General features: G+C 45.3%; 2 protein-coding genes across 6 annotated transcripts in view; one reads left to right on the top strand and one right to left on the bottom strand.

Moving 5' to 3' along the window:
* Positions 1-10010, bottom strand: part of UBTD1 (ubiquitin domain containing 1) — a 53393-nt gene extending 43383 nt beyond the window's left edge. Inside the window, exon 1 of the mRNA XM_046654871.1 lies at positions 9653-10010. Coding sequence (XP_046510827.1) covers positions 9653-9722 — 70 coding nt within the window. The 5' untranslated portion in view covers positions 9723-10010. The remainder of the gene's footprint in view (positions 1-9652) is intronic.
* A 543-nt stretch (positions 10011-10553) lies between these two features.
* The window catches only part of MMS19 (MMS19 homolog, cytosolic iron-sulfur assembly component), a 30253-nt gene continuing 17010 nt past the window's right edge, over positions 10554-23796 (top strand). For all 5 annotated transcript variants that reach the window (XM_046654859.1, XM_046654860.1, XM_046654861.1 and 2 more), the window contains exons 1-4: positions 10554-10690; positions 20322-20370; positions 22662-22762; positions 23564-23649. In XM_046654859.1, coding sequence (XP_046510815.1) covers positions 10579-10690; positions 20322-20370; positions 22662-22762; positions 23564-23649 — 348 coding nt within the window. In that variant the 5' untranslated portion in view covers positions 10554-10578. The remainder of the gene's footprint in view (positions 10691-20321; positions 20371-22661; positions 22763-23563; positions 23650-23796) is intronic.

Here is a 23796-nt window from a genome sequence, read left to right as displayed (position 1 = left end):
CATGGCTTCTGCCTCTCTGCCACTTATTTGTCAACAATCTCCAGCAGCTTAACATCCTCAGTAAATCTCAGTATCCTCATCCATAAAATGGGAAAAATGATTCCTACCCGGCCTACCTAACAGGATGGTTGTGGGGATCAAACGATATACAATACCTGAGAAAGCACTTTGAAAACTGCAAAATGCTGAGCAAAGCAAGGGATTGTTAGTCTTATTAATTACAAAGAAGGACATCGGATCCCACAAGCACTTTGCTAATGTGACTCTCTGCTGCCTCTTTTCCCTTGGGAATTTGGGAATAATTCAAAGTCTGCAGAGCTGGGGCGCTCTTTGCTTCAAGTCCCTGGCATCTGGGAGTTGGAAAGTATAGGTTCATTCTGGGAGGAGAAAGAGGAAACAACACCGTTTGCATTCTACTTGTGATTCTCTTTAGGAACACAATCTTGGCTGAGATTCTACTGCTGCCAGCACACTCAGCCTCAAGCAACACTCAGCACACATTCTCTGAGCACCTACTATGGGCCAAGCACTTGTGGCTCCTGGGTGTGGAGGTTACAGTCCTTGGAGCTCTGCAGACTTCACAGCTGACCTCCCAGATTCTTTTCATGGGGCTTAAGGGAGGCAGCTCACAGCACAATGGAATGAGCTCCAAGCACTGGAATTCGAGTCAAAGTACTTAAGCTGAGTTCCAGCTGTGCCTCTTCTCATCATCATGACCACCAGCTCTCACTTCACTTTCCTGACCATTGGCTTTCCCAGATGTAAAATGGATATGTTCCCATATGCAAAATGGGGAGAGTCAAACGAGATGATTGTCTGAACGGACCTAGCATGGTGCCTGAAGGTACCCAATAAATTCTTATCTAAAAAACAAAAAACACATGTCCTCTTTCTCCCATTCCAGCAAAAATAAGCTGTACAGCAGCCAAAAGCTCGGGCTTTGAGATCAGACCACTTGGGTTCCAGTCCTGGCTCTGCTGTTTACAAGCCGTGTGGCCTCAGGCTGCAGACATTACCTTTCTAAGGCTCCATTTCTTCATCTGTAAAAAGGTGATAATAGTATCCACCAATAGGGAGGTTGTGAGGATTAACCGAGATGCTGCACCTGATGCTCTGGGCACATGGTAAACACCCAGCAAAGGTGAGCTGCTGCTACTGCATCTCTTTGAGCCCCTAAAAATAACAAAACTCCAAGTCCACTGGCTCACCTCTAAGATCAAGGCTGCTCGGTGACTGGCTGGCTAGCTAGGCTTGGGCTCTGGCACCAGTCTCCTAGAGGAAACGGGTACAAATGAGGAGCCACCTCCACCCCCCCCCCCCACTCCCCCAGCCCATACCCTGCAGAGGGTGCTCCAGCCCTTCTCCCAACAAGTTCCCCTTTCCAAGAGCAATACGGAGGGGAGTTGAGGGGCTAGCGATGGTCAGAGGGGTGGTTGCACACTGAGTCAGTCCCCCTTCCTTGTGGGCTCAGAAAGTAGGGAGATCTTGTCCCCAAGGTGGAAGGAACCCAAATGTCCTTGACAGATGAATGGACAAGTAAAACGTGGTACTGACATATAATGGAATATTATTTAGCCTTAAAAAGGAAGAAAATTCTGACATACTGCAACACGGATGAACCTCGAAGATATTATGCTAAGTTTCATCAGAGAGAAGCATATGGCCTTGAGCAGCAGACAAGTGCCACACTGCCATGTCACTGTAATGCTCCCTACCTTTTACTCATCCTTACATTCTCCCATCTGAGCCATAGTCCCGCATCTCTCATACACAACGGGAGCTAAAAACATTGGCACTCAATCTGAGTAAGACAGCATTAACCTTCTTCGGGAGCCAAATGAATCAGAACACAGAACTGCTTTGCTTAATTGGAAGCCATCACCCATCCCTCCGTCCCAACCATCTACCACATACACGTAAACCCAGAAGCAAGCCAAATTCTGATTGACCAGAAAAGACATCACAGAGTCTACTCACTCAAACTCCTGTACTTCTCTGGAGGGCCCCTCAGGCCTCACTTTGAGCCTATCTATTCTATTCTATCTAAAATTGTGCCTAAAATTTCTAGGCACAATTTTAACAATCCCAGCCATCTGTTTACCCAGGAAATTGGAGGCACTGCTATTTGAGCCCCAGAAATGAGATCTCAAGAAGTGACCACCATGCCGAGATGCCAATTCACAGTCATTACGATGGTTATTATCAAAAACACAGAAAATAACAAGTATTGGTGAGGATGTGGAGAAACTGGAACTCTTCTATACTGCTGTGGCAATGTAAAATGCTGCAGCCACTGAGAAAAACAGCGTGGCGGTTCCTCAAAAAAATTAACATGGAATTAACATATGATCCGGGAATTCCACTTCTTGATATACACACAAAAGAACTGAAAGCAGAGACTCAAACAGATATTTGTACATCCCCGTTCACAGCAGCCTTATTCACAATAGGTAAAAGGTGGAAGGAACCCAAATGTCCTTGACAGATGAATGGACAAGTAAAACGTGGTACTGACATACAATGGAATATTATTTAGCCTTAAAAAGGAAGAAAATTCTGACATGCTGCAACACGGATGAACCTCGAAGATATTATGCTAAGTGAAATGAGCCTGACACAAAAGGACAAATATTGCATGATACCACTTGTACGAAGGACCCAGAGTATCAAACTCATGAAGACAGAAATGGCGGCTGTCAGGGACTGAGGGGAGGGAGGGATGGGGAGTTTGTGTTTAAGGGACACAGAGCTTCAGCTGGGGAAGGTGAAAATGTTGTAGGAATGGATGGTGGTGATGGTTACACAACAATGTGAATGTACTGAATGCTAACGAACTGTACACATAAAAAGTGATTAAAATGGTAAATTTTATGTTATGCATATTCAACCACAGTTTTTTCAAAGGAGGAGGGAGAAGTGACCACTGACTACCAGGAAGAAGACAGAGCAACAATTATAAGTGGAAACATGAACCCCGACAGGAATGATTTGGTTTGGGGCCCACTGCCCTACAGTCTCAGAAGCCCAGAGGCCTCACACTGTCACAAGCACAGTAACTGATGAGGCAGGCTTCACTCTTCCCACTCAGAGCCCCAAACACGATTCAAGAGCCTCCCCTCACCAGTGCTGCTGCTCAGGACGTTGAGACAGGCCATTTCGGAAAGGGCTCTCTCTTCCAGCAATTTCCCTCTGCCCAGGACCAGTCCACCCCTGTCCCCCACTCTCCTCTTTCAGAGATAAAGGCTTCTGAGAGAAAGAAGCTTTTGTGTGCCCACCTCCACCAGGCAGGTGCTTTGTACATACAGGTACAAATTCAACACCCCCGAGTCGCAGAGAGAGGTTATTCATGCTCAGTATACTTTGCTTGGAAGCATATCATCAGTTTCAGAAAGATTCCCATCCAAAAATAGTTTTGAAACATTTCTTTTATAGTTTTGCTCTTTAAAAAAGAGTAAGCTTCAATGATCTGGTGGGGAAAATCACTGGCTATGGTTTTGTGTGTAAAAATCCTGTAGCTTTGAATAATAGAAACTTTATAAGTTCACAAAGTCTCTTTTCATCCAGGATCTCACTTGATTCTTACACCCTCTCTGGGTAGGGTAGCAGTCCATTGTACAAATGGGGAAACTGAGGCTCGGAGAGATCAAGAGGCTTGTCCAACGTCACACACGCACACACACACACACACACACACAAACAAGAAAGGAGCAGAAACCAAGGCCTTATTCCCATCAATGCCAGACGAGACTTTGGGTTAGGACCTCATATTGGAGCAGACCATGCAGCCATGAAAGTAATTTGAAAAACAGTGTTAACATAGTATCCCCTTAACATCTCTCTAAAGTAGACTGGAAATATTATCTTTTCTTTTTTAATAGACGATCAACTGAGCACAAAACAAATGACCCGCCCAAGATCACCACTCAAGAAAGTGGGAAAGAGACTAGACGCCCTCCCTTTTGAAAACGCTTGACCTTGACCATTTCCCTACCATATCTTGACCTGAGCACACTCAAAACTTAAAGGAGCCCATGCAGTTTTTATATAGGTTGCACCATATTTCTCTGAACTCCGCAGGGAATAGATATACCTTTATTCTCTTTTTAATAGCTGGAAAAGAAAAAAGAGGTTAAAGAAATCTTTAAGTTCCTTTTCAGCTCTAAAATTCTATGATTCTAAAAATTCTCCAGCAAGTCAATGGGTAGAGAGGCCTGGAATCCACATCACCTGTCTTCCTGCCTCACAGTCTGTTAGACCCCATCCCTGCTCCTGGAGGTAATGACTACAAATATCGTGTGTGTCTGGGAGACGGGTCTGCTCTTAGATGCACACATAAAATGACAAGCAAGTGCTTCTCCCTGGTTAGGACCCTAATAGCGGGCGTCACTCTGCCCTCCTGCTTCAGCCAGCATCTCCTAGCAAAAGGTTCCCAAACCACAGAGAATCATATCCCAGGTATTCGAGACAGTGCCCAGGCCTGGGGTGAGGGAGGAGCCAGTCCCAGGAACAGAACATCACTCTGAGGTTGCAGCTTACATCACTTCATTAGGATGCCTGACCTAATACCCACCTAAGACAGGAGAGCAGTCAGGTCTGCTCATTCCTGCTCTTCTACAGACCTCATCAATTCTGTTAGACACACTAATTTCATCCAACAAGTAGTGGGCACCTCCTCCATGCCAGGCACTGTTCTAGGTACCAAGGAGCAAACAAATAAAAATCTCTGACCACACACAGTAGGGGAGACAGCCAATGTCAGACGATGGGAAGTGCCATGGAGAAAAAGAAAGTAGGGTAGGGTGGAGGATAATGCTGAGGGCAGGTAGTGGAAGGAAGGGGATCGATTTTAAAAAGTTGGCCTGGGAGCGCTTGACAGAGGAGGAGCATTTGAGGAGACCTGGAGGAGGAGGGGGAGGGACCCATTTCAGTATCAGGGGTGGAAGAGGAGGTGAAGAGAGCAAGAGATGGCTTAAGGAAGGTAAGCTGGTGAAAATCATATCATGTCTTGTAGGCCAACACAAGGACTTCGAATGAGATGGGGAGCAAAGGAGTAACAAAATCTGACTTACAGTTTACAGCATCCCTCTGGCTGCTGTGATGAAAAAAGTCTGTCGGGAGACAAGGGAGGAAGCAGGAAGGTCAGTTCAGAGGCCAGTGGTAGCTTAGACCAGGGTGAAAGCGGTGAAGATCGTGAGAGTCAGGTTCGGGATATATTTAAGGCAAAGCCAAGAGGATCTATTAATTAAGTGAATGTGAGATTGAGAGAAAGGGAGGAGTGAAGGATAAGGCTAGAGTTCTGGGGGCCTGAGCAAATGGAAGGATTAAGCCACCATTAACTGAGATAGGAAGGATGGGGAGGAGCAGGGAGTCGGGGTGGGGGCTCATTCTCTTTTGGACACATTAAACTGAGAAGCCTCTTAGACATTGCATGTTTGAGTAGGCAGCAGAATATTCAAGGCTGGAGGTGGGAGTCACCAGCACATATAATAATACATAATTGTATGTATAATCATACAGGACTTCCATATATGATCACATGTAATTTGTACGACTATATGTTTATTGTCTGCCCCCCCCTAAACTGTAAGCTCCATATGGCCAAGGACCATGTCTGTTCACAGCCAGCAAGGTACCTGGCACTCAGTAAATATTTACTGAGCAAATGGAGAAGTTACCCAATGACTCCCTCAAGAATAGCCACAGCAACCCACACAACGAGAAGCAGACTCTCTTGCAACCACAGTGCCAAGCCCAACCAGCCCAAAACAGGGCCCTGGGTCTGTCCACCCCGAGCTTGAGATTCCAGAATGTAAGTGGATATGCTTGGCACACAACAGAGTTAGATATTTGGGTTTCAGCCCTGCCACATTCTCAAAGGGTGGAGCTGGGCAAGAGACTTGCCTGTCCTTCCACCTCCATTTCTCCCTGGGGTGGCTGGGGGAGGGGCTGCCTCAACCACTTCATGGGCAGAGATATTGACCCACGCATGGTGTATGTATAGGGTGGAGGGAGCCCCCCAAAGAAGTAAATCACCAAGTATTCTCTGAAGCATGCAAGGACCACCCAGCACCTGAAGGGGAGAACATAGACCTACTGGGGACACATTAAGAGTAACAGTCAGGGGCTGGCCCAGTGGTGCAGTGGTGAAGTTCATGCACTCCACTTCAGCAGACCAGGGTTCACTGGTTTGGATTCGGAGTGCCGACCTACGCACCGTTTATCAAGCCATGCTGTGGCAGGTGTCCCACACATAAAATAGAGGAGGATGGGCACAAATGTTAGTTCAGGGCCAATCTTCCTCAGCAAAAAGAGATTTGGCAGCAGATGTTAGCTCAGGGCTAATCTTCCTCAAAAAAAAAAAAGAAAGAGTAACAGTCAAAAAAAATTTTAAAAGAGTGACACAAAACTTGATGAGAGGAGAGGACCACCTAATTCTTCTAGCTAATGCAGGACTCCCTGTCCAAGTGGGCCTTGTGTCTCTGCTTCACCCACCAAGTGATTAGGAAGACAGACAGAACTATGGCCAACAGCTGACATAACAAGGCATAAGATTTCAACTCAATTACTTTCCAATTCTGAACAGTTGCCTTTGTCAAGATGATAAAAACAACTCTAATGATCTTGTATAATCCCCTCCCTTTGGAAGGGATACAAGATATTGAAAATGTGATCCAGAGAGGTTTGATGACTTGCCCAGGGTCACCCAGCTACAGGCCCAGGACTAGAACCTAGGTTCTAGTTCTCTGTTGAAGGTTTCTTCCCATTACACCAGTGGCAAAGGAAAGGTAAGAGTTACAGTGGGAGGCAGGGGAGTTTTAGGCATTAATGCTACAACATAAAACTATGTCCTTGTCAAAGGGTAAGCTGCAGATGTTACAGGAATGCCAGGTGCACGCTGTGAAGTTAAGAAGGATCCCTTCCCTTACAGCAACCTTGTCATCCTACAGGGTTCCCCTTGGCTTTCGACTTTATGAATAAAGCTATTCATAGCAGGACCCACAGAACTGAAAAAATGATACACTAGGGTGTAAAAAACAAAAAAGCAGATATATACTTCAATAATGTTTACATGAAAAATTTAGATGGTAGGATGGAGTCAAGGTAGCTTTCCAAAGTCAACAAATATTGAGTGCTTCCTCCGTACAAGTCATTGTGCTAAGTGTTGAGTATGGGTGTGCATGCATATGTGTACGTATGTGTATGGGTATATGAGTAAGTGATAGAGACAGACATACAAGGATATGACAGAACCCAGGTCTTCAAGGCTTGCAATGTAGTTGCTGATATAAGACTATAAACATCAAAGAAACGACTAATAATATGGAGTAGATAATTGTTAAGTAAGTGGCATAATGTGTCCACGGGAGTTCTCAGAAGGAGCAATCACGTCTACTGCGGGGGAGGGGAGGAACTGTCAGGCAAGGTGCTTCTAGAAAGATAGGGGGATTTGAGGGAGACCTTGAAGGGAAGAAAGGCTCTTGGTAAGAATGGGGAAGAGGCACAAGCAAACACTGGTGGCCTTAATGTCAGGGAAGAGAAAGAAATCACGCCTTAAAAGGACGAACTAGACTAGCCTTGAACAGCCTTGGAAGCTAAAGTTCTTGGAGAAGTGGGGACGTGCAGAAAGATTTCTGAACACAGAACTTAGAGTTTGGAACAGTTTAATTTAACAAACATCTTCTGGGGGGACCAGCGGCATTGGAGGAATGACTGAAGATGAACTTGCCTCTCATGGAGAACTGACCTCAGCCTGGGAGATGAACTGAACTTGAGGTGACAAGGGCATGAAGTAGAGTGGGCACGGGCAGGTCTGCACAACCTGCTGAAGGAGGAATCAGCAGGCTCCAGTGGCTGACTGGCTGGGAGGCAGAGGACATGGAGGCAGAGAGAGTTCTTCAAAGTATAAAGCGGGGCAGCTGCAAAAATGGAAGAGTAGAGGGAGGCTGGGTGAGGGGAGATGCAGAGCTGATTTTAGAAGTGTTGAATCTAAGGATATCCACATGAGAGTGTCCAATGAGTATTTAGAGATACGAGTCTGGGGTTCGAGAGGCAATAGTTGAAGATACAGCATAGGGTCTTCCCAACAGACGAAGAGTTGTGGGACTGAATAAGATTTCTCTGGGAGGGAGTATAATGAGAGAAAAAATGGAATGTCACACTGAACCACTGGTGTGCCCATACCTAGGAGGTGATGGTGGGCAAGAGTGATGAGAGAAAAACCAAGATAGCCTAATGCCAAGAAGGAAAGGAAGGATTATTTCAAATAGGAGAGGGCTGTTAGTGAAAAATGCTACAAAATCAATTATGTGGACTGAGCACATAAATAATAAATACTTGTTGAATGAATGAATGAAAGGAAGAAAGCCCTTGGGTTTGAGAATCATCTTTCCTCAGTTAGAAGAATAGCCAGGGTTGCCTTCAGACAAGAGGATTTCAATGTTAACTTTTACCACGTCCCCCCTAGAAAAACACGTGCCTTCCACAAGCCATCCTGTCCACCACACAGACATCCTTCCCTGCTTCCCCCCTGTTTCCCCTCATTCTACTTCCCGGTTTCCTCAACCCAAGCAACAGACCTTTGGTGTCAAAGGAGACAGGAAACTCCAACTAGAATTTCCACTTCATTAATAACCATGCCTGTGCTCCTCTGACATAAAGGGATATGTGGCAATTGGGTGGAGGGGGGAGACTGCGTTCTAGCCCCAGCCTAATACTAACTAGCTGTGTGGCTTTGGGCAAGTTGATCAACCTCTCCGGATCTGGGCTTTTACACAGACAGGAGGAGGTAGGTCTGTCTGGAGTCTAGACAAGTTTCAAAGGTCCCTTTTAGCTCTAAAGTCTACGATTTTATCATTCTCAGAAGGTCCTTGCAACATCTTCGAGAAGGAAGTGACTACAAGACACAGGGAAGCGACGGCCAGACCTCTTCCCGAGGCAAAGCGCCAGGATAGGAGTGTACCAAGAAAGTGAGAAAGCGCTGCTCGGCCCTCGCGGATCACCAGCGAGCAGATCCCATTTCCAAGGCTGGGAAGGATCCCAACAAACCCGAGGGCGATTCCCACCCCACACCCCACCTTTCTTTCCTACGCTCCTAGACGGCCAGGAGGCTCTAAAAAGCCTGCGGGAAAAATAAAGATTTCTTTCCCAGAGTCCTGCGCTGCTTTTGCAAGTCGGATTCCGGCAGACACGATCTGCAGCCGGATAATGACACAATCAGTCTTTGGAAGGAGCGACTGTTCTCGCCTCGCTCGCTCGTTCAGAGTTCTGGGGACGCCTGGCCGCCCGCGCCGTGCCTCGACGCGCGGGTGTCGGACCCCAGCCCGGCTGCCAGGCCAGCGGCGCCCCCGCCCCGGGCCCTCCTCCGGCTCCGCTGCGGTCTGCAAACATTTCCTGGCCCCCGCCCCCGCCCCGACCCGGAGCTTCCCAGTTGGAGCGAGTTGGGCTCGCAGCCGGGTCAGCGCTCGCAGTTGCCCCAACTCGGCTCCCCAGGCCACCAGGGCTGGGGAGGGGGGCCCCGTCTGGCTCGGAAGCAGCCATCGGGGAAACCCAGGCGCCAGAAGCCGTGGGAGGTCGCTCCGGGAGCCCAGGGCTTGGGCAAGGAGGGGGACAACTGGCGAGGCGCCCGTGGCCCTGCTCCCTTCCCAGTCGTTACCTGCTCGCTTGCGGGGGTGTCCCGGAGCGGCCGGCCTCTCCCGGCGCTGTCTTCCCACGCAGTTGCCCATGCTGGCTCCTCAGCCGGGCCCCATGCACCGGAGGCGGCGGGCTGATCGGCTGCTCCGCGCTCCTGCCCCGGACGGCGGCGTCCTGGGTCAACGGCTCCTGCCGCCCGGCATCGGGCGCTCCCCGATCTCCCCCGGGGTCGCGCTCTGCCCGGGCCCCGGCTTCGCCACAAACTTTGCGGGAGAGAGGAGACAGGGAGGTGGCCGACTCCGCAGCACAGTCCCAGGTGGCCGGGCCAGGGGGGCCCGCGACGGTGCCCGGCCGGAGACCAGCTCCGCCGGAGGGGCGGAGAGAGGGGGCGGGCACCGCCGCAGCTACTCCCGGCTCGCTCGCGGCTCCCGGCTGGGGCCAGCCCCCTGGAGCCTGTCACTCACCTGCCTAACCCCGCCCCAGCCCGGCCCCGCTCCCTGACGCCGGCTCGCGGTGCCAGCGCCGCCGCCGCCGCCGCCCGCCCCAGGTGCGCATGTGACCGCCGGCACCGCCCCTCGGGCCGGGCCTGATTTTCTCATTGGCTTCCCCCAGGGTGCGTACCGCCCCTCGGCCCCACCCAGCCAGGTGCCCGCCCCGCCGCCCGTCTCCCGGGGAGCCGGGCCGGGAATTATTCGCCCTCAATGGCCCCCGGCTGCGTGCCCAGCAGCTGCCTTCCCTCCCCGCGCCTCCGCCCCGACTTCAGGCCCCGCCCCTCGGGGAGGGACCGTCTCATGCCTCCCTGGAATTGCCTGGCCCGGAGCCGGCAGGCACGTGATCCAGGGAGCGCCCCGCCCCCTCAGCCTTCGCCAGGCGATTGGCTCGGGAGGCGCATGCGCCGAGAGGCTCGTCCCGCACCACCGCCTACTTCCCCCTCCCACAGTTCGCATCATGGCCGCCGCCGCGGCTCTGGAGGCGGTGGCGCCTACGGGCGCCCTGTGGGGCCTCGTGCAGGACTTCGTCATGGGTCAGCAGGAGGGCCCGGCTGACCAAGTGGCTGCAGGTACGGCAGACGGCGCCGCGCGGCTTCCGCATGGGGGCGGGCAGGAGGGAGCGGCCTCAGCACAGGCGCTGGGCGGGAAGGGAGTGAGGGACAGCGGTGACTTTGAGAGATTGGTCTGGGGCTGATTCTGAGCAACGCGTGCTTAAGAGCCATAACAAATTGAGAGTCGCTTGCATCTTCCTTAAGGCGCCTTTACGACCCTCGTCTCCTAGATAGCCACCCTCTGCGCTGGCCGGGTTAGGAGTATCATTACCATTTCACATGAGGAAACTGAGGCCCAGCGAGGTCGAGAGACTCGCAGATCAGGCGGGTGAGGAAGCTGGGACTCGGACCCAGGTGCTCCAGTTCAGAATCAGGTGCTCACGCCGCCAAAGCACTTGTTTTTGGGAGGTTGACGTGAGAAGCGACATCTTCAGCGGCATCTGCTCCAGTCGCGTGGCATGTTGGGAGTGGCCGGGCGGCCCGCTATCTGACTGGCTGTTATTGGAGAGAGGAGGAGAAATGCCCGACTGGGGAGAGTTTGAGATGTTTTGCGCATCCTCCCTAAGAGTCTCCATCCGTTTCTTGGTAAAGTTCTTGATTAATTTGCTCACGACTTTTTTATGTGGTGTTTGGTTTTATCTTTTCTCCAGATCACCAGTTTCCTGCTTTTGACCAGTTCAGGGATCTCTTAGTTCTGACAGCTTATCTAGATTTGAATAAAACAAATTCCAGATTTCGTTGGAATTCTGAGACTTCACTCTTTTAAGAAAAAAACCTAAAAAGTTATTGAATGTTAGGAGGCCTTTAGACGTCGTGTTTAAGTAATAGAATACAAAATCTCTTAAGTACAGATGGATTTTGTCTCTGTTTTTGGAAATTTTGCATGCTTGTGGAAGAGTGAAGGACACATTTCTCTTGAAAGTTGAACATATTAATTTCTAGAATGTGTGAGAAATGAAGTAAATCTACTAGAAGTATAATACTTTGGTCCTTAGCAATATTCCACTCTCATTCAATCTTTCCACCATTATTGAACACATCTTATTCTCCAAACACAGTGCAAAGCAATAGGAATATAAATACAAATTAGACTAGATCTTTGCCTGCTGGGAATTCATAGTGTGGTGGGAGTGACAGTCATGCAACAGATAGTATGCTACACCATGAAAAGGACTATAAGAAGTATGTGCAAGGTGGCGTGAAAGCATCAAGGAGCAAATGCCTGATGCTGCCATCGCAATAAGCTTAGCTTATGGGGCTGGCCCCGTGGTGGAGTGGTTAACTTCCTGCGCTCTGCTTCAGTGGCCCGGGGTTTTGCTGGTTCGGATCCTGGATGTGGACATGGCCCTGCTTGTCGGGCCATGTTGAGGTGTCGTCCCACATAGCACAACCAGAAGCACTCACAACTACAATATACAACTATATGCTGGGGGGCTTTGGGGAGAAGAAAAAAGAAAAGATTGGCAACAGTTGTTAGCTCAGGTGCCAAGCTTTAAAACAAAAAAAAGCTTAGCTTCTTACAGCTTTATAAAGAATAGTGCATCAGTGCTTACTATTAACAAGGACAGTGTGTTATCACTGTCATTTTCCCCAGTGTTTTATTATGAAAATTTTCAGACATACAGCAAAGTCTAAAGAATTTCATAAGAAACACATACACCCACCATCTAGATTCTACCATTAACATTTTAATATAACTTGCTTTATCACCATTTAAATTGCAGATATTGGCACCAGCCCTGTGGCCGAGTGGGGTTAAGTTTGTGCGCTCTGCTGTGGTGGTCTAGGGTTTCACTGGTTCGGATCCTGGGCGGGGACATGGCACTGCTCATCAAGTCATGCTGAGGCAGCGTCCCACATGCCACAACTAGAAGGACCCACAACTAAGAATATACAGCTATGTCCCGGAGGGATTTGGGGAGAAAAAGGAAAAAATAAAACCTTTAAATTGCAGATATCGTTACATTTCCCCCTAAATACTTTGGTATGTATATCATTAACTAGAGTTTGTTTACAGTTTATTTTGGTGTAAAATTTATATCCAATAAAGTGTACAAGTCTTAAATGTACATTCATGAATTTTGGCAAATACATATACCTATACAGCACAGCCCCCTACAAGATAAAGAATATTACTATATCAGTGTCATTTGTAACTGTTCTTTCACATTTATACATTATGAACACAATAATTTTGAATTTTCCAAATTCAGAACACACTTGAGAAGACAGCATAAATAAAGACTGCCAGGTTCTTATAAATATTTTTGTAAAATTTGTATTTTTTATGTCTGAAAAAATGGCCTAAACCATTGTCTGGTTTAAATTTAATTCAGCTCAGCTAAGACTGTAACATTAACCCTGTTGTAATTTAGCCCTCCTGTCTAGGAAAGCAGGTCGGTAGTAACAGATGAGTAACAGGGGTAGTGACAGATGAGATTGGAAAGGCTTGCTGCGGTTGGATTATGCATAACCTTGGATTCTTGGCAGAGGGATTTGAATGACCTATTGTAGGTAGTAGGAGTCATTGTAGATCCTTGAGCAGTGGAGTCAATCATATAATGAAGGCAAATTTGAGAAAGATTAAATTGGTATTCTCAATCTTAGGTCACAGACCTGGTTAGAGTTGTTGAAGATTGACTGGGTTTGGAAGCACCTTCACAATAAGATGTGCCTTCTAATCCTCCAGCGCAAGTCAAGCTTTGTTAGTGCTAAAGGGACCAGCTTTCTATTCAGCCACTCACAGCAGCAGCCCCTCCTACAGACTGTAAATGAAGAAGGAACACCCTGTGATCCCAAAGGCAGCTACCACCAACTTTGTTTTGCACCTGAGTTCCTGGTGAAAGTAGGTGTCAGATAAAAAGATGCAAATGACCAAAGAGAAATGACTTGGCAGCCTAAGGGTTAAAGGCTTCTCGGCCAGGCATTCAAAGGCTGCCAGCACCTGGCCCCAGCTTTTACTCTCACCACTCTCCTCCCAGACCTTTAGCTCCAGGCAGCCACCTTGATTTTCTGTTCCCTGAGTGCTTTCCTTCCCAGTTCCCTCCACTAGCTCCATCTAATCAAAGTTAGACCTAGGGGCCGGACCCATGGCCGAGTGGTTAAGTTCTCGCACTCCACTTTGGCAGCCCGGGTTTCGCCGGTTCGGATCCTGGGTGTGGACGTGGCACCGCTCATCAAGCCATGCTGAGGCAGCATCCCACATGCCACAACTAGAATGACCCACAACTAAAAATACACAGCTATGTACTGGGGGGCTTTGGGGAGAAAAAGGATAAATAAAATCTTAAAAAAAAAAATTAGACCCAGGATTCAAGGCCCAGCTTGAGTGCTCGCTGTCTGTCCCTAAACGTTTCCTGATTACTACAGCCAGACATCATCATCTCACACTTCAGAATCTTGGTGGTACTTATTTATCTACCGCTCGTGTACTTGTTAGCAGACTTGTTTAGTAGCTATTTCTATATACGTCTCCACATCCTACCCTCCCATTTCTACCACCAGAGTCTCTTGGAGACTAGCATAAGTAGGTATACAATAAAAACTACATAAGTGAATGGAATAACAGATGTTGAAGGAAGAATCTATGGAATTTAAGGCCTAACTAATTATAAGGCTTCAAGGAAATGGAGGACTTTAAGATGACCCCAAGCTTTTGAGCCTGAAGATGAGCAAAAGAGAAATACTTTGTCCAAAAATGAAGGTTGGGAAAGGAGCTGATTTTGAAGAGTGATTTTTGGACGTGTTGAATTTACAAGTGATGAATATAAATTTTCTTCCTCTTAGTTATTTGGATTTCCTTCATTTTAGTCTTTATTATATTGTATTTTCCCACATTTTTGGTTCCCTGAGGAGACCTCTATTCCTGAAACCAAAAGATTGTTAAAGAACAGTTCTGAGAAATGTCTGTGGCATCCTCAGCAGAAAGGGCATTTTGGGAACTTGATCGGAACGGAGTCCTGATTGGGATTTTTCTCTCTCCTGCTCCTTCACATCCTTCCACCTCCCTCCTTGGCTGCTACTCCAGATTCTCAAGAGGCTGCAACCCCATCAGACAGAGGTCTGATTGTGCATTCTATGTCAGTGCTCATATAAATACTCCTTTGACAGCTCCTCAGTGCCCTTCACGAACTGCTGCCCTGCTGAGGAAAGTGTGGGTAGTTAGGAGGGCTAGTAAGTCCATTTTTAGAGAGCAAATCTTGGACACATTGGAAAAATTTAGACCTACCTCTGTAGGGAAAGGAACTTACACTTATTTTTCCTTAATGCCAGTGAGACTAACCTTAGGAAAATTAACTCTTTATTATCTTCTTTCATCCCAGGAGTGCAATAATTAACAGTACATCCAGATATTCAGGTATTTTTCATTTGGGAGAACTTAGTGTTAGGCGAATTAATCACTTGGAGTTGGTGAGGGATGGTCCATAAACCCGAGTTTTACTCTTTTCTTATGTTAACCCAGTCTCTGTTTATATCACTATGGTAACACTGATTGTTACACTGTGATTGTTTTAAATGTCCTTCCGCCCCAACAGACTGTGGGCTCCTTAAAAGCTTCCTGTGTATATTTTGTCAACAGCCCTAACACAGTACCTAATTTGTAGTAGGTGTTCAATAAATGTTGAATGGCTAAGTGAAAACACACATGACCATTTTTTTAAAGAATTATGAAGGAAACACAAAAGAGAGAGTAATTCTGTTTTGGGAATCTTCCAGAAAGGCTTCACAAAAAAGTTGACATTTGAGCTGGGTCTTGAAGAGTAGAAGTTCCTCAAACTGACAAGGCCAGGAAAGAGGCATTCCAATCCAAGGGAATGTTTAAAGGATTAAGGATATGGAAGAGCTTGATATATTGGGATTTCATGTGACTACATAATAGGAGTCATGATCAAGGGTGAGGTTAAATTGTGAAGGACATCAAGCCACGGAGTCAGGTCTTAAGGAATAAGGAACAGATGGAGATTGGAGGGCAGGAAAGTAATTGTGCGTTTTAGAGAGGTGATTCTAGAGAGACTATGGACAGATTGGAAGGGTTGGTTTTTTTTAATTAAGGTAAAATTCACCACTTTAACCATTTTAAGTGTACAGTTAATTAGCTTTTAGTATATTCACAATGTTCCACACCATCACCACTATCTAAAAATTCCAGAACATTTTTATCACCTTTTCTTTTTTGAGGAAGATTAGCCTTGAGCTAACTGCTGCCAATCCTCCTCTTTTTGCTGAGGAAGACTGGCCCTGAGCTAACATCTGTGCCCATCTTCCTCTACTTTATATGTGGGACACCTACCACAGCATGGCTTGTCAAGTGGTGCCATGTCTGCACCCAGGATTCGAACCAGTGAACCCCGGGCCGCTGAAGCGGAACATGTGCACTTAACCACTGTGCCACCAGGCCGGCCCCATTATCACTTTTCACTAAAAAGAGAAGGGCTATGTTGAACGCTGTCAGTTATAGGGATGAAAAGGAAGAATTATATTTGAAAGACATTTCTGAAGTAGACTCAACAGAACTAGAATAAGGTGTTAGTCACCTTTGAGAAAACATCTTCAAAATACTAATTCTAGTTTTTTGCCACTTTAGTCACCATTTTCCTAACTCTTATTTACTATTTTGTGGTAGCTATGAAGCTAATAGAAATAATCTCTCTTGATTTTTTCTTAATTTTGTATTGCTTTTGTACTTCACTTTTCTTTTATGCTTGTGCTGTGCTAATTCAAGGTGGGATCTTTGTGAAAGATAGGAAGACTGAAAGGCTCTGCCAGGAGAGTCCACTGGGATTCAAGGAATCACATGCAAGTGGATGTTTCTTTGTAATTATAAAGCCACTAGTTTCATAACGATGTATACCGAATGCTGAAGAAGTCTTTTTCATTTATAAAATTTGAGGCAACCTAGAGGGGTGGGAATTCACTGGTAGGGGGCATGAGGGAACTTTCTCCACTGATGGAAATGTTCTATATCTTGAGTGAGGTGTTGGTTACTCTTGGTATACTTTTGTTAAAACTCATCAAATTATACAGTTAATATCTATGCATTTCACTGCATGTAAATTATACCTCAATTTTTTAAAAAATGAAAAAATTAGAGGCAAGTGAGTGGGGCTTATTAGTATTAGGCAGGTCTTTGTCTTTCAGCACTTGAGGTATTTCCAAAGATAGACCCTAGCCCAGCATCCACCGTGGACTGTGATGGTGTTGCTGAAGAATGATTCAGTTCAGTGATATTCTCTGCTAGTAACAGTTATCAGTCTCCTATAGCTTCCTAGGTACAATTACTAACTTCTGTGGCTGCTACTGAAATTAGTTTTTAGATGGGTTTTCAGCAATTTCCTGGGCTCTAGCCAAGAATTTCCCAAAAAAGTACTCTTTTCCACCCTCCCAAATGGTGAAATACTCTTTTACGGCTTATAATCCAGAAATGGGTCTCTCTCTTCACTTAAGTGTTGCCATTAAGGAATTGGGTGTAGAACCCAGCTATCAGTTCCTCGGTTTGTTCTATTTGTCTGGCTGCTGCCCCTTCCCCCACCCCACAGCCTATGTGTTTTCTTCCTTTGGCTCTTTCTCAGGAGCAAGGGCAGCAGCTGGGCCTTCCACATCCTGGCACGAGTAGGGCTAGGAGTGCCTGATGTCTAAATTGGTGCCAGTCACGAGCTTTGAATCCTGACTGGAGCGCTCCTTTCCTCATTCGGGTGGACTGGGCTTCTCCTTGCTCTAGTACCAGCGTGAGCCTCTGTCCAGCTCAGCTCACAGCTGTTGCTCCAAGACCACAGGCTTAAGGGGAACTGGACATTTGGGAGTTTTCTCAAGCTTCTTTTTCACTCTAGCCAAAGTCCAGTGTTGGCAAGAGCTAATCAATTAGGTACTGCTTTCAGAGGTAGGTTGGTTGGGAACTCAACAAGCTGTTGGGAGTAATTCCCTGATTGCCACACCTTATTGAGCTAGAACTACCCTGTGTTAACCAAACCCTTAGGAAGATTGCTAACCTTTTACTCTTTGCTTTTCCCTTGAAGATATAATCTAAGATGTTTCTGTTAGATCTATGTGAATTACTGTTGTGCTGCTAAAATTGCATTTTAAAAAATAAGTAATGTGTTCACATGGTACGACATTGAAAGGGTGCAAATGAATACACAGTGAGAAGTCTCCCATCTCAAGATGGAACGCAGACTGACAGATGAATCTGACTGTGTTACTGGTGTATGACATGTCCTCAGTAAAAGGGGTGGGAGAAAAGAGCTGATCTAAGTGACTCTGGAAAACACTATTTTGTCTGGAAACTGTAAGGCTAAACACAAAACTCTTCATATACGTACGTAAACACTGCACTCTTCATATAAATTTGTTTCTCACAGAGGCTGACGATTCTGAAACTAATTTATAGCTATACTAGGGTTGAAAAAAATAATACACAGTAGATAACGGGAACCACGTTTCTCACTGTCAGAGAAAGAAATTACAAATAAGCACGAGGGAAGGCTAGAATGAACCCTTGGTACTGGACTAGAGTTGGAGACTTTAATATGATATGTTTAGTTTAAAATATATATGGATAGATACAGAAAGAATGATAGATGTGCGCGTATACATGGGTTAGAATACCCACATATGTTTCCCAGCTCTCTCTACTAAGAGGGCCTAGAACCAGTGACACCCCAAGAGCAAACAGCACATCCACACCCCGATCTTGGTTTCTAATACCGTTCTTCACTAAAAGGAACCAGGGCTTCTTGGAGAAGGGGCTGATTCTAGGGCTAGGGCAAGGAAATTATTAGATGAGCCTGTAGTATTTTGTAGTGCTAGAAAGTAAGAAAGTACTTAAAAAATAAAAGGATAGTGGCCGGCCTCGTGGCCAAGTGGTTAAGTTCGCTTGCTCTGCTTCAGCAGCCCAGGGTTTCGCCAGTTTGAGTCCTGGACACAGACATGGCATGGCTCATCAAGCCACGTTGAGGCAGCATACCACATGCCACAACTAGAAATATACAACTATGTACCGAGGGGTTTTGGGAGACAAAGGAGAAATAAAATCTTTAAAAATATATATAAATTAATTAAATAAATAAATAAAAGGATCAGGGCTGGCCCGGTGGCATAGTGGTTAAGTTTGCTGCTCTGCTTTGGCAGGCTAGGGTTCACTGGTTGGGATCCTGGGCATGGATCTACACACCACTCATCAACCCGTGCTGTGGTGGTGTCCCACATAAAAAGATAGAGGAAGATTGGCATGGGTGTTAGCTCAGGGCCAATCTTCCTCACAGAAAGGAAAAGAAAAGTTTTTGTCTAGTTTCATTTGCATTTCTCTTATTGTGAATATGGTAATGATCTTCTGTGGAACACCTGTTCATTTTTTTGTTTTTGCCCATTTTAAAAGTGGTTTTTGGTCTTTTTCTCATTGATTTGTAGGAGCTCTTTATATATTGGCAAAATTGCCTTTTGTTACAACAATTACAAATATTTTTTTCCCAGTTTGCCTTATGATTTTTTTTTTTTTTGCCTTGCAGAAAATCCATTTTTTTAATGTAGCTGATTTTAACCAATCTTTTCTTTAATAACTTCTGGATTTTGTTATACTTAGAAATTTTCTTTCATGCTTTTTTTCTTTAATCCATTTAAAATTTACTTTGGTGAGAGATTCAGAGCCAATCTTATTTTTTTCCCCAATATTTCCCCAATCATCCCAACACCATTGAATAATTTGTGTTTTTCCCATTAATTGAAATATGATGTTAAAAATCGTATTATCGTATGTATTTGTGTCTCTTTCTGGACTTTCTATTCTGTTTCTGTACCATAGATTTCTTTGTCTGAATATGAATTCATACTACACTGGTTGTTTTTTGTTTTTTACTTTTATTGTGGGAAATTTCAAGTTTATTCAAAAGTGTACACCATTTTAATTATTGTGACTTTATAATAATCTTTTTACTATCTGTAAGATCTACCTTCCCTCCCCCCCAATTACTCATTTTCAAAATTTGCCTGTCCAATTAGGTGTTATTTATTGCACATTAACTTTAGAATAAGCTTATCTAGTTCCCCCCACAATTCTACTAGTGTTTTTATAGAGATATCTTAAAATTATAGGTTGATTTGGGAGATTTGTCACCTTGAATCTTTCAAGAATATGGCATGCCTTTCTATTTGTGTAAGTTTTTTTTGTGATCCTCACGGTACTTTGAAGTTTTCACCATTCAGATATTCACGTTTTTTGTTTAATGTATATCCAGGTATTTTCTTTTCTTTTCTTTTTTTGTGCTATTGTAAATAGGATCTTTTTTACTTTATATCATTTTACAGACTTTCGTGTGTATATATGTGAAGGCTCTTAACTTCGTAATATTACTTTTGTACCCAGCCACTCTGATGAGTTATTTTCTTTAATATTTTTTCACTTGTTTCTGTTGGATTTTCCAGATATATAATCATGCCATCTATGGATGATATATTTACTTCCTTTTCAATTTTTATGCTTGAAGCTACATATTTGAGGTGTTATAGTAAGGCTTCTCTTGTAGGAGGGGCTCTTGGCAAGCATAGCGGGCCCCATGGTAGAAGCCTAGGGTGGGCAGGAAACGTTGGTAAGTGGAGCCATTGAACCCTGGGATGGGGTTTTGGTTTTGTTTTTTCATATTTCTTTTGTTTCCTCTAGACGTGAAATCCGGGAGCTATACAGTGTTACAAGTGGTGGAAGCCCTTGGGTAAGAGCCTTTCTCCATCCCTGCCTGTGCACTCTGAAAAACTTATTTTGTTCAGTGCTGCTTTCCAGAAGCTAATTGGTCCCGAATGTCTCCTACTGTAGCCCCGTACCCCCACCCCCCACCCCAGTTCCATATCAGTACCTCAGGCCAAGTCTGTATTTCTCCTGAAAAAAGTTTCATGCCACCCATCTGAGACTCCTAAGGAAGCGTTGGGAGCACACAGCCTGTGAGCCATATCTGCTCCTGGATCAGCCCGCAGGTTTGGGTGGGTGGGTGGTTGAGGGCCATCAACTGTTACTTAATTAGAGCTGGGATTCCTCCTGTGCATCTTTAGACCCACCGCCCCCATGGGATTCTAGTCTGCCTGGATCTGACTCAGACCTGCCATTGGGCCTTGCCTAGGGAGTTGCCAGGAGGCTGATCTTGCACCAGATCTCCACTATAGGAAAAAGCTGAGGGAAACAGCTGACGATCAGTGTTATTACCAGATATTCCAAACACCAGAGGAAGTATGTCCTTATAGTCTAATGCCTGCTTTCTCATATTTCATACTTGGTAGACCATTTAAATTGACAAGTCTTATTAGCAAAAGTTGTTAACTGTCATGGCCAGCATATCTTCTGAAACAGAAAACTAGAAAACTGGAGGGAAAAGAAACTAGGTCACTATTATGCATTTATCCCACATAAGAGCCCTTTTGGCCTTTCTATTCATGTTGTTGTGGCTTTGGTCCATTTTCTAAAATAACAGCTTTATTGAGATGTAATTCACATAAGATAAAGTTCACCATTTTAAAGTATGTAATTCCATGGCTTCTAGTATATTCACAGATTTGTTTAACTCTTACCACAATCAATTTTTTTTTTTTTGAGGAAGATTAGCCCAGAGCTAACATCTGCTGCGAATCCTCCTGTTTTTTTGCTGAGGAAGACTGGCCCTGAGCTAACATCTGTGCCCATCTTCCTCTACTTTTTTTATATATGGGACGCCTGCCGCAGCATGGCTTGCCAAGTGGTGCCATATCTGCACCTGGGATCCTAACTGGTGAACCCCAGGCTGCCGAAGCTGAACATGTGAACTTCACCACTGTGCCACTGGGCTGGCCCCCCCCACAATCAATTTTAAGACATTTTCATTATCCCCCTAAAAACCCCAATGCCTGTTAGAAGTCACTCCCCATTCCCTCCTCTTCTCAGCTCCTGGTAACCACTAATCGAATCTACTTTCTATCTCTGTGGATTTGCCTGTTCTGGAAATTTCATATAAATGGAGTCATCCAATATGTGACCTTTGTGAGTGGCTTCTTTCACTTAGCATAATGTTTTCAAAGTTCATTCCTACTGTAGCATGTATCAGTACTTCATTTCTTGCTGACTAACATTCCATTGTATGGATATACCGCATTTTGTTAACCATTCATCAGTTGATAGACATCTGGGTTGTTTTCACGTTTTCCCTATTCCAGGTAATGCTGCTATGAGCCTTTGTATGCCTTGGTCCATTTCTAACTGCTCTGAATGCACAGTTTTCTACTTCTGAGCAGAGACCTTTCTACAAGTTCCTATCCTAGGGAGTCTGTCAATATGATCTTATTTTTGCCCCCTTACCCCTAGTTATAGATATCCTTATACTTGAGGTTTCACTCAAATGTCCTGGCCAGCTCTCCTTCAGAAATCTGCTTCCTACTTTAAGTTGTTTAGGTTCCTTTTTAGTATATTAATGTAATCTCTGTAGAGCTGTTTTGAAGATATATCACCTCCGTGTTGCTTCAGCTCTTCCCATATCAATAATCCTGAATAGTTAAAACCTTTATTCCAGCCACCTTACTTTGTAAACTTCCAGTTGTAAAGTTTTTTTTTCCCTATGACTTGTGGTTTCTCTCAGCACTTTTTATTTAGTAGTAAGGTGTTTATTCTCCTCTTGTTTTGGTAGAAGCCACAGCTGCCAATCATCTCTTGATCCCTGTGGGTAGCTGCTAAGCTCTGTTTCAGAGGAATGTCACAATCATTCCACTGGGGAGAAAGAATAAGCCCAATGCCCAGTCACTGCCTGGAGACAGACACTTCTGTTGGCTGTGGTGTCACATGTGCCTCTAATGATGGCAGATCAATCTGGGGGTTGGTTCTTTAGGCTCTCGGTTACTGCTATCTGTAATGCTAAGTACCTCTGGAACACCTCCCTGGGCTGGCTTCCATGCCCAGGGGGTGAGTGTAACTAATTGCAAAATAATTTATTTCTTCAAAAGTTTGAACTGGGTAATGACAGGCTCTCTCTAACCTACTTTCCGCCAGGTCCTCTCTAGAGAATCCAGAACCCCGAACTCGGGCACGAGGAATCCAGCTTTTGTCACAGGTGCTACTCCAGTGTCACTCCTTGCTCCTGGAGAAGGAAGGTACTGGCATCACTAGTAGGAGTGTCTTCCTGGATTGCTGAGCCAAGGCCTTCCTTGTCGATTCAAGCCAACTTTACAGGGAGGGAAGCGGGGGGGTGGGCATAAGATATCTGGGAAATACTAAGTCAAGGTCTTCATTCCTCTCTCGTATATGTGGCAGAGGTGATAAGAATTGAGACACAAGACACATGGAATTCAAATGTAGCCTTAGACAGTTTTTTTCAGTGTATCTTCCCCTCTCTGTAAAATGGACAAAGTAGTGCTTCATAGATGGAGTGGGAGAATAATGAAATATCAAAGTGCTTTGAAGTCCTCTGGGAAAAAGTCAACAACTTATTTATCTTCTATAGCAGGAGAGGCAAACTATAACCTGTTTTTATAAATAAAGTTTTATTAGCATATAGCCACACCCATTTATTTACTTATCCTTTATGCTGCTTTTATGTTACAGCGGCTGAGTTGAGTAGTTGTGACAGATACTATGTCATGCAAGACTAAAATATTTACTATCTGGCCCTTTGAGAAGGTTTGCCAACCCCAGTTCTATAGAAGGGCAGTTCTGGGGTCAAGAATGGGTTTGACTGTGGACCTCTGTAAGGATGGATAATAAAAGATGTTCACTTATTTTCCTGACTGATCAAGGCACTCTCCAATGGGAGGGCATAGGACATATGTCGTGGTGAAGGAGAAAGTGTGTAGTGAAGCCCAAGCAGGAGCAGCCCTTACAAACTCTGGGAAGGAGCAAAGCTGGGGCCTCCTCCAGCCTGTGTAAACTAATGGCTGAATTTCTGGTCTGTGCAGTTGTACACCTGATCCTGTTCTATGAGAATCGGCTGAAGGACCATCATCTTGTGATCCCATCTGTCCTGCAGGGTTTGAGGGCACTAGTGAGTTCTCCTTTTTTTCATTACATACTGTGTTTGAGGAGCCATTTTCCAGTGAATTCTCTTCTTGCCCTTCAGTGATGAGACTTCAGGTGCTGAGAGAAGATGCCCAAATGTGGGACTAAACTAGTGTCAGCCACTTCTGTTTTT

The sequence above is a fragment of the Equus quagga genome, chromosome 2 (assembly GCF_021613505.1).
Source record: "Equus quagga isolate Etosha38 chromosome 2, UCLA_HA_Equagga_1.0, whole genome shotgun sequence".
Lineage (NCBI taxonomy): Eukaryota > Metazoa > Chordata > Mammalia > Perissodactyla > Equidae > Equus > Equus quagga.
This window is presented reverse-complemented; position numbering and strand designations above follow the sequence as displayed.